General features: G+C 34.9%; 1 protein-coding gene across 8 annotated transcripts in view; it reads right to left on the minus strand.

Moving 5' to 3' along the window:
• Positions 1 to 10,379, minus strand: part of ZNF148 (zinc finger protein 148) — a 127,409-nt gene that overhangs the window by 44,279 nt on the left and 72,751 nt on the right. For all 8 annotated transcript variants that reach the window (XM_029939469.1, XM_029939468.1, XM_029939464.1 and 5 more), the window contains one exon: positions 5,738 to 5,863. In XM_029939469.1, coding sequence (XP_029795329.1) covers positions 5,738 to 5,863 — 126 coding nt within the window. The remainder of the gene's footprint in view (positions 1 to 5,737; positions 5,864 to 10,379) is intronic.

Consider the following 10,379-nt stretch of genomic DNA (forward strand, 5'->3'; position numbering starts at 1 on the left):
AAAATAAATTACCATTAAAAAAATCATTTCTCTAAAATAAGAAATAATTTAATAAATTGTATCATTCATCTTGAATGTATCATAGATAAGCTGCTATATAACGATTGCCACTTCAGATAGCTGTGAAATTAGGTGATTTACTAGTTGTTACTTAATCTTCTAATTTCTGTATAAGTCTAATTACATGAAATAGAAGTTGGGGTTTTGATTTTTTACTTTGCTTTTCTGTTAGGAGTGTCATTGTAACTACTGTATTGTAAATGATGGAAAATAATTGCATATGTTAAAAAAATAGTGTTATCTTAAAAAAACAAAAAATAAATAAATAAAAGGTGAATAAAAAAAAAAAGAAATAATTTAAAATGATAAGCTTCTGATAGTGCCAGAACACGAAATTCACTATACTGTAAGCATGGTACGATAACTAATGTTCAGCATAATAACCATGAGTTTTAGAAAAAGTTGTCTCAGGTTTCCTAAATATTAGGCAAAAAAAAAAAAACAAACGCAATAGTTTTTAAAGAAAGGTTTACATCAAAATATTTTTTAAAGGTAAGGTTTTTATGGAAAAATTATTTACCCAGAATATAGAACTCTCTGAGAAATCACAGAAGTAAAATACTAATACATTCTTTTATTAATGCTCCTCTTCATTTTTCTTAAATACTATTCTGTACTTCTATTTCTGGTCTTATAAGCAGTTTCAGCTTCAAAACTACTTCTTCCACAATCAAGTTAACGTGTAGGAGAAAGTATGACAAATACCTGATATATCTATTTCTCTGTCCCCTTTAATTAAGTTTTCCCATTTTATATAATTCATTTATATAACACACACATGATTTTGGTATCAAAAAGATCTTAAGATCTACCAAAATCACAAATGTTTTCTGGGAACCAACGGTATATAATAAATTGCTGAGAAAGGATTGTTTGTATAACTTAAAGTCCATGTGATTTGTGAAATATTCTATCCTTTCTGACTTCAGCACAACTTTTAGTAATCAATTTCTACAAAGACAACCTAAAGTGTTATAACAAACATAGTTCCTTTCTTCAGCACCTGATAAAAAAATGCTGGCATATAACAGGCAACCAAATTGTTTGCTGAGAGAATGAAAAAGAAGATACATTTCAAAATAAGTAAGCAATTAAAAGTACTCTGCTCTCATTCAATTACTAAGACATTTGAAAAGACCTATATAAAATGTACACAATATTGAATTAAGAAAGTATTGTTATACTTTACTGAAAAAGATTCTTAGGGGCACTTGGGTGGCTCAGTCCATTAGCGTCCAATCTTGATTTCAGCTCAGGTAATAATCTCATGATTCATGGGTTAGAGCCCCACTTTGTGCACAGTGCAGAGCCTGCTTGGATTCTCTGTCTCCCTCTCTCTCTGCTCCAGCCCCCTTTGTGCTCTCTCTCAAAAACAAAAAATAGGGGTGCCTGCGTGGCTCAGATAGTTAAGTATCTGACTCTTGATTTTGGATCTGGTTACAATCTCACTGTTTCATGGGGTTAAGTCCTGCGTTGGGCTCTGTGCAATGACCATGTGGAATCTGCTTGAGATTCTCGCTCTCTCCCTATCCCTCCCCTGCTTGTGTTTGTTCTGTCTCAATGTAAATACATTTAATGAAATTAAAAACAAAATAAACATGAAAAAAATTAAAAAATTAAAATTTTTAGAGTTCACTGATGTTAACAATCCTCATAAAAACTTTCTGTGGTGTAAAACATTACTTCCTAATTCACATAACAAGTCAGTATCAAAGTAATTTGTCCAGAAACTTCTAGTATTAAGACTTGAGATTTTCAGGTCGTCTGGGTGGCTCAGTCCGTTTAGCATCCGACTTCGGCTCAGGTCATGATCTCTCAGCCTGTGGGTTCAAGCCCCATGTTGGGTTCTGTGCTGACAGCTCAGTGCCTGGAGCCTGCTTGGATTCGGTGTCTCCATCTCCTTCGGCCCCTCCCCCGCCAGGCACGCACGCGCTCTCTTTCTCTCAAAAAATTAAAAAAAAAAAAAAAAGACTTTGAGATTCTCAAGCTTAACATAAATGACAATTGCCTTGGACTCTTTTAAAGCATAAATGGAACTCTCCTCAACAAGAATCCCAGGGTTGAAACCTGGGTATTTAAACACTAAAAACAGGGTGCCTGAGTGGCTCAGCTGGTTGAGTGTCCAACTCTTGGTTTCGGTTTGGGTCATGATCTCAGAGTTCCTGAGTTCGAGCTACACATCAGGCTCTGTGCTGACAGTGTGGAGCCTGCTTAGAATGTCTCTCTCCCTCTCTCTCTGCTCCCTCCCCCCCACCAAATAAATGAATAAACTTAAAAAAATATTTTTTAATGGAAAAGCCCTACAGGTGATTCTAGTGAGAGAAAGGAGGAGACCCACTAATATAAATGTACTGAGAATGAATTAAGTTTATGAAGACTTTCCACACATTTCTTATAACTTCAGTTCTCCATAGCCCTAATCCACAACAAAACAGAGGTTCAAAGGGGCAATAGAACTAAGTATAGCAATGTAAAAATGAATAGTAAGTCATTAAAAAATGAGACAAAGAAGTAATTATAAGCAGTCAAAAAATACTTAAAGTCTACCAGTCAGGAATTTTCAGGGTAAGGGGGAAAAAGCCCTAACATCTCAAATCGTCCCAAAGGGCTTCATTAGAATACAATTTCTGTAAACATTTACATCATCAACATAGATATTAGACTAGGCATTATAGTTCAAATGCATTGTTTTTTAATAAATGACACATTAAAAATCTCCAATGAAGTGGTTAAAATTAAATTTGACATTTAAAATCGGCAAGATTTTATTGTGTAGAATATTTACTTTCATAAAACAGCTCAGTACAGAATAGTACCAAATAAACTGACCTAGCTAACATTCCCTAGTTTAACCACCCTCTTCTTTTTCAGAGATGTTGCCAAGAGCACTTTGGCAATTTTCAAGTATAAAGTCTACCTTAAGATGACAAGGATTTGCCACATGATAAACGCTTAGAAAGCAAGTATTGCTTAAAATACACAGCTAAACGTGACGTTAACAATACAGTACTTCTCCCTACAAAGCTCCTCTTGAAAGGAGTCACATTTATATGGATGTAGAAGCTCTACTTTTTATTTTTTTTAAATAGTTTATTGTCAAATTGGTTTCCATATAACACCCAGTGTTCTTCCCCACAAGTGCCCTCCTCCATGACCACCACCTCTTTCCCCCCCTCCCCCTCCCCAAAGCTCTAGTTTTTAACTAAAAGTCTATCACATTAGTTACATTTCCTGTACAAGATCCCCAATCTAATATAATGGTGACACACACTCAAAATATTCATAATCACAAAATTCAAGATCTGGGAAAGGTTTGGAGGAAAAGTGGAGTCCTCTAAGCACAATAAATTATAATTCTTTGAGAAACTTAAAACTGTTTTTAAGGAATTTAAAAACACCACTTTCATTTGTAAACATGAGATAACCTTTTCTTTTATAAAAAGGCATTAAGTTACTTTAATGAAACATATTAAGGGTAATTTTTTTTTTTTTTAAAACAAATGAGAAAATGTAAAGTAACACAGTGGTTCTGCCTCACCTCAAATGTCTAAGACTCCAGACACAAAAACCATTCACTGGGAGACCGCAGACCAGTTTTAAAAACCGTCAAAACCATTCTCTGCTGCATGTCAGGACAATTCAAAAATCATTACTTTTGGAGTTGCCTAGGTGGCTCAGTCGATTAAGCATCTGACGTAAGCGCAGGTCATAATCTTGCGGTTTGTGGGTTCAAGCCCCATGTTGGGCTTGGTGCTTGACAGTGTTGGAGCCTGCTTGGAATTCTCTCTCCCTCTCTCTGATCCTCCCCACTTGTCCTTTCTCTCTCTCTCTCAAAATAAATAAATAAACTTGAAAAATGTTTTAAAAAATAAGTAAAAATCATTGGTTTTGTTATTCTCAAATCCTCTCTCATGTATTATTTAAATATTTCACTCTCCTATGAATTCCCTAAAAAGACCATCCCAAAACATTTTCTTGTATGTAATATACTTAAAATAGGCCAAATCCTTTACCTAGCAATTACATAGATATATACTTCAATACATTTTAAATGAATTTATCTACAAATCAGACACACAAAATAGCTTAAAACATCTAAAAATCTAATCTGTATTTACAAATACCAAGAACACGTCACCAAATAAAGATTCCAAAAAACACCCTACTAGAAGGTTAACAATCTTAAGTTTTAGTCAGAATTTCACAATACATCACAGTCAATAATAGCACCAGGAAAAAAAAATGGCAATGTGAAGGAAAATGTAGAACTTACACAAATCATGGTTTTTTAAAAGACTTTATTCACCACAGAGTGGCAGTGAACTCAAAGTAACATAATCTCTATTGCAATTTTATAATTGTTTCTCGAAACCTTGTATTTTTCTATATATGAAGAACTTATTCATTAATGTAAAAAAAAAACAAAACACCAAAAGAGTATCATGTAAGTCAGTGGGAAAAAAAATTAACCTCAAGTAAAGAAACAAAGGAGAAAGGCAGGGAGAGATTTCACAAAACATGAAAACATATAATACACCAATAATTATGGCAGGAAGAAAGTTTAGTATGGCCAGTAACTAAAGAAACTAAAATTTAAACTATAATAAGATGCCCATTTTAAGCTACAAAAAGGTCTCACACCTCAGTGTAGACAGACACACATCAGGTCCACTACAGGTTGTAATGTAACTGGTACATTTCTGGAAGGAGTGATACTGTCAAGAAAGAGCTCTTTTTAAAAACTCATGACCTCTGATTCAGTAACACAAAGACCTATGCACAAGTATTTTAAGTGCAGCATGATTTAAAGTGAAGGCCAACTTCCAACATAGCAATCCCTGAATATAATGTGATACATCAAAAGATACCTTTATAAAAACCATTAATAACTTTAATGTAAAAATCACTGATACACTGTTAAAAATCAGGAAATCCAATCTATTAACCTTTATATACAAAGTTGGTTCTAGTACATCACTTAGTCCAAAAATAGACAAAATATATAAATAATGATTACCTAAATCACAAATGCTACAACAAGTAGCCATCAAAATTAGGTCATATTATAATATGACCTTAAAAAAATCTTTCTTCACTATGAAAAGTAACTCTAAAGATGTAAACATACTGCACAGAGTTCAGATACTTCTTAGATACCAAAACACCACCTACAGTCAACTATTACTGTACTGAAGAGGGAAAAAAGCAGATAATTACTACTAGTTTAGTGGGTCACTTATTTATTAATCCACCATTTACCCATCAAGTATTTATTAAGGGTCTATTATGCCTAATATTCCAGGCAGGGAGCTTTTATTCTAGTACAGGTATCCCACATTTCCCTGATGAGAAACTGGTGAATTTTCCTGAAATCGCAAAATCAAAGTAAGTAAAATTAATATGAGTGAGCAGCAAGGGCAAAAAAGAGAGAAATGGAAAAAGTTTTTAGAAAAAAACATATGATAAAAAAAGTGGAAAAATTGAAACCAGTGGCCCACCACCTCCACGCACACATGCATCCCGTTCTCCTGCTGACTGTGATACAACATTCCAACTCTACTAAGCCACATGAAATTTTTATGCCTGCCTTACGATCCAGCTAGGTTCCTGCCCGTAAGATTAACCAGCAGTTTGGGATGAAAAGGTTATGGGCGACCACCTTAATGCAGTCTCTTACTTTTGCAGGAGAACGTTGTTTCCGTTTCTTCTTTTTCTGTAAGTCTATTGGCTCTCTTATTTGCTTTTTGTCTCTCATCAGTTGCTCAGAAACATCAGTAAAAGTAATTTCCTGCTTTACACTTATCTGTTAAAAAAAAAGCCAATTTTAGAAATAAACAAAAAGTGCATTGTGACAAAGCCATTGCATTGCTAATCCTTTGCTAAATCCACATATAGGTACTTCCAAAATGATTACCTATGTGTGTGTGTGTGCAAGTAAATAATGTGCTCAAGAGCTCATTAACAGGCAACAGAGTAGAAAGAATCAAGAGTATATAAACTGAGAAATAAACTAAGATTTTACAAAAACCTATCTGAAGAAAGGATTAAAGACATCCTGGGAAAAGATGATCCGACCCCAGAATAATGTAGAAGTCAAGGCAAACAGGTGCCAGTTTCTCTCCCATATTTAAGGAGACTGATGCTGAAGTTAATTAAAAACACAAAAAGGGGCCTAATTAGAAAATTCAGTACAGTACCGGGGTATGAAGGAGTATTTAGACTTCACAGTAGGTTTTCTCTCGATTTATAAAATATGAAAGCAACACAAAAACCCTAAAAGGTAATCCGCATCAAAAGAAAGGTCAAACAATGTGAATTTAATTATCTTTAACTCAACACTGACAGTGTCTTAGCTTAACCTGTATTTTCCTGACCTGTACATTAAACCATCACCAAATAAAGATGTGCATATAACTTAGGTCACTGCTATGTGTAAGACAGGATACTAACTTCACAAGAAACATTAAGATGTCAACATTATTCCATCTTCAGATCTGTTTTCACATATATAAAAAGAGGCATTCGTCCTAAAACAAAAGTTCACCAAGGTTCTTAGATCAATAAAGGTAATGTCAATTCTCATCACAACTGAGGATACTCAGTCATCCATTCTTTACTACTACATTTTCAGTCTATCCTTGAAATGAAACAGAATCTTATAACTAAAAACCTTTCAACTCAACAGGCTCAAATATATTACACATCCTGACCTTTTCACCATGTTAAGGACACAAGAAGTCTACAACCTGGAAGAAGGCACCTACCCGACCAGGCTAACACCCTGGTCCTAGACTTCCAGCCTCCATAATTAGGAGCACTAAACTTCTGTTCTTTATAAGCTAAAGTAAAAAAAAAAAAAAAATCCTTAATAATAATACAGGGAATGCAATGTGGTGGCTACATTTTTCAAAAAATCCACTAAAATATGGTGCAAAAGATTACAAACATCTTACAGAATCGGTGAAGTTGGAAAACCTAGCTATGTGGAAACGGTTTGTGAGGAAAATGCAACATAAGCTAGGTTTCAGGCTGACAAAATGAGGAATTGGAAGCTTTCATAAATTCCTGAAGTGCAGGCAGGCAATATGAGAAATCAAGGAGAACCTTAGCACAAAAACAGGAGGTAAATGATTAATTGGTTTAATAATTCTATCAGGTTATAGAACAGTACTAGTGAACATTCTTAGGGCTTCTTTTGGTATATTATTTGGAACATAAAATGGTAAAATCACTACCAACAAGACTTTGGAAGACAAAGTTGTTCCCACCACTGAAGTGATGTGTACTGAATATTACTACCTACTTGGGTTGGGTGTGACACAGAAGAATGATTACAGACTACGTAAGCAGTTGTTGAATGGCTCTGTCCCACTTTGCAGGGGCACGAAAAAGTAGTTCTAACATTTGTCAGTTTCTATATTGCAAAGAAACCATGAAAATGTAGCATGCGTCAATGAGAAACAGAGGAATCCTTTTTAGCAAATGTGCCAAGTAAAGGAAAAGACAAATTCACAAATAAATTCTGTAATTAGCAGATACTCACAAACCAAGGAAGCCTATATAGGCAAAGAGTGAAAAAGATTAAGAAATGTATCTAAACTTTTCAGTTATTTCCACATATAAAGAAAATAGTATTTGTACTAGGATTTTTTTTTATTATAAGACACAGTTTTTAACATATGAAAGCAGACTCAAACCTAGAAGTAACAATGGACAAAAACATTGTGAATGTCTGGCACAAAGGAACTTACAGTTTTAGAGTGCACCAACAGGCTTATTACTCATACATGAAATAGAATATCTCCTCTATATATAACATAATCACACACTAAAGTATACTGATCCAGCCTCAGGTGCTTAGAAAAGATGGAGGTAACTCCAAACCATAAGATGCATATGATACTGATAAGTCAGCTAAGAAGAGTTGTAAAAAACAAAAACAAACAAAAAACTTAAGTCTTCTTTGGCCCAAGGAAGACAACCATAATCAATAAAAACATGAAAATTTCTTAAGCAAGACAAAAGAGACAATAATCATCTCTAAGTTGTCAATTCTTTCCTTTAGAAATGTCTTTACAATAAAATCAAGGTTTTAGTGTTACTTTTCACCTAAAATAAACCAAAGTATAATTAATCAAAGCAAACAAGCATCTGCAAAGATGTGTTACTTAAAAAGAATGATTTGTTGAATTTTTGAAACATACTCCTTAGAGCATCAAGAAAACCAAAACACTAGGAAATGTCAGATAAAAAAACAAAAACAAGAAAAACACTGGTTTCATCCTCATCGCTTAACCTTTACCATTTCACCTTGTCCCATCCATAACTTCGTGCCTGCATTGGAGATCTGAATTTCAATGTTGTTCTCACTAGAGAAACCAACCCAGAAATAGCATCAAGCCATCAATCAGCCTAAATATCCTCTCATAAGGTAAGACTAAACCCAGGCATTTCTCTACCTAAAACTTGAAGCCCCCTCCCCGCCTCCCACTCTCAGACTAGGGAAGCCAACAAGCAGGACTCCCATATTTACCTTCCATAGTTCTCTAACTTCTTCGACAAATCCTTAGAATAGGTAGAGTCCTACAGTGTCATGCTTCTTACCCCTTGCCACAGCCCAAAGCTGGTGGTTTATTGCTACTTCTAAAATGTATCTCTTAATTATCTTGATGTTTTCTTCTTCTTTTGATCTTTCTCACTTCATTCTCCTAACCTTAAAGAGGTCTCTGTACATTAAAAAAAAATCCTTCCCTTGATTCCCATGATCACTAGTAACTGAACACCAGAATCATGAATGACTCAAAATTTCAAGACTTTTTTCACTCCTGGCCCCAAAATAAACAATCCTACCTATATACTGAACTATTTCATGCTCTTGTATTTTATCTTGATACCTGCAAGTAAGATATTCTTCTTTGGTATTCTTATAATAGCTCTACTCATGCAACAGCTATTAAATGCTTGTGTGCTACACTCAGTATAAAATAATACAACAAAAGCTTTAAATTTACCAAAAACCTATTATGTACATGGCATAATTCTAGATACTGAGAACATATCCTAAATATAAGGTGACCTTCTCCATTTTTACTCCTTAAAAATGTACCCGGGGAGTTCTGATGCGTTATTTTAAAAAAAAAACAAAAAACCCTAACAATTCAAGACAGCACATGCCAGGCTCAACCTAAATGAATGATACAGGGAATAAAGGCAAGAATCAAAGGGAAAACTTAAAGGGAAAACTGCAAAAGGCTTCATGGATGAAACAAAAGACTTAATCACAGCTGCAGGTTTATCTACATATCCCTCTTTTATTTTTTTCCTTTCAAACCTGCTACCCTTCCCAACTTCTTTCTTCCAGACTCAATAATGTTAATAAGTAATACAACAAATGTGAAATGTACTAAAATAATGTTCCAGACATAGTGTACAATGAGTAAATATTTCATCTGGGTGTCCATTTTAGTCTACCTTCCACCCATGGCTCCCAGGAAAGAAGGTGAGTCCCTGAGTATCATTTTGGACTCTTCCTTCTCCTTATTCTCTGTATCCTACCATCCATATCCAGCAACATCCATTTCACTCTAAATAACTTTATCAACCTAGCTACCTTAGGGCATTATCATCTCCCCCATATATTCTCCCATGAAAAAAATTGATATAAAATTGCTTTCCTGTCATATCCCTAGTGAGGAATCTGTAATAGCTCCTTGTTGCCCATGGTATCAATTATAATCTCCCCAGTTCAGCTTTCTAGATTCTAGGTGACCTACTTTACAGAAAAGACCTAGATCACCCGGCAGAAGTATCTGCCCTTACAAGCTCTCCTATCCATTTCTGGAGCCATATGTTCAATTTTTAATCTCCTCTCTACTCTATGCTACCAACTCCGTTCCTATCCATTTCCAAGGCTCTGGAATGCTTCACTACCTCTCTAAAATAATTTCCCTTGGGGCGCCTGGGTGGCTCAGTCGGTTGAGCGGCTGGCTTTGGCTCAGGGCATGATCTCACAGTTCGTGGGTTCAAGCCCCATGTCTGGCTCTATGCTGACAGCTCAAAGCCTGGAGCCTGCTTCGGATTCTGTGTCTCCCTCTCTCTCTCTGACCTTCCCCTGCTCACGCTGTCTCTGTTTCTCAAAAATAAATAAAAAACATAAAACAATTTTTAAATAATTTCCCTTATTCCCTTAGGCAGCTGCATCTGCCTAAAAGCACACTTATGTTTCCCGTATAAAGTCATTTCTTGTGAACCAAAATTTTTCTAACAATTTCCTTCTTCTTATGGACAAATTTTTACAAAGAATAATCTGTGATAAGAAT

Source organism: Suricata suricatta, chromosome 5 (genome assembly GCF_006229205.1).
Source record: "Suricata suricatta isolate VVHF042 chromosome 5, meerkat_22Aug2017_6uvM2_HiC, whole genome shotgun sequence".
Lineage (NCBI taxonomy): Eukaryota > Metazoa > Chordata > Mammalia > Carnivora > Herpestidae > Suricata > Suricata suricatta.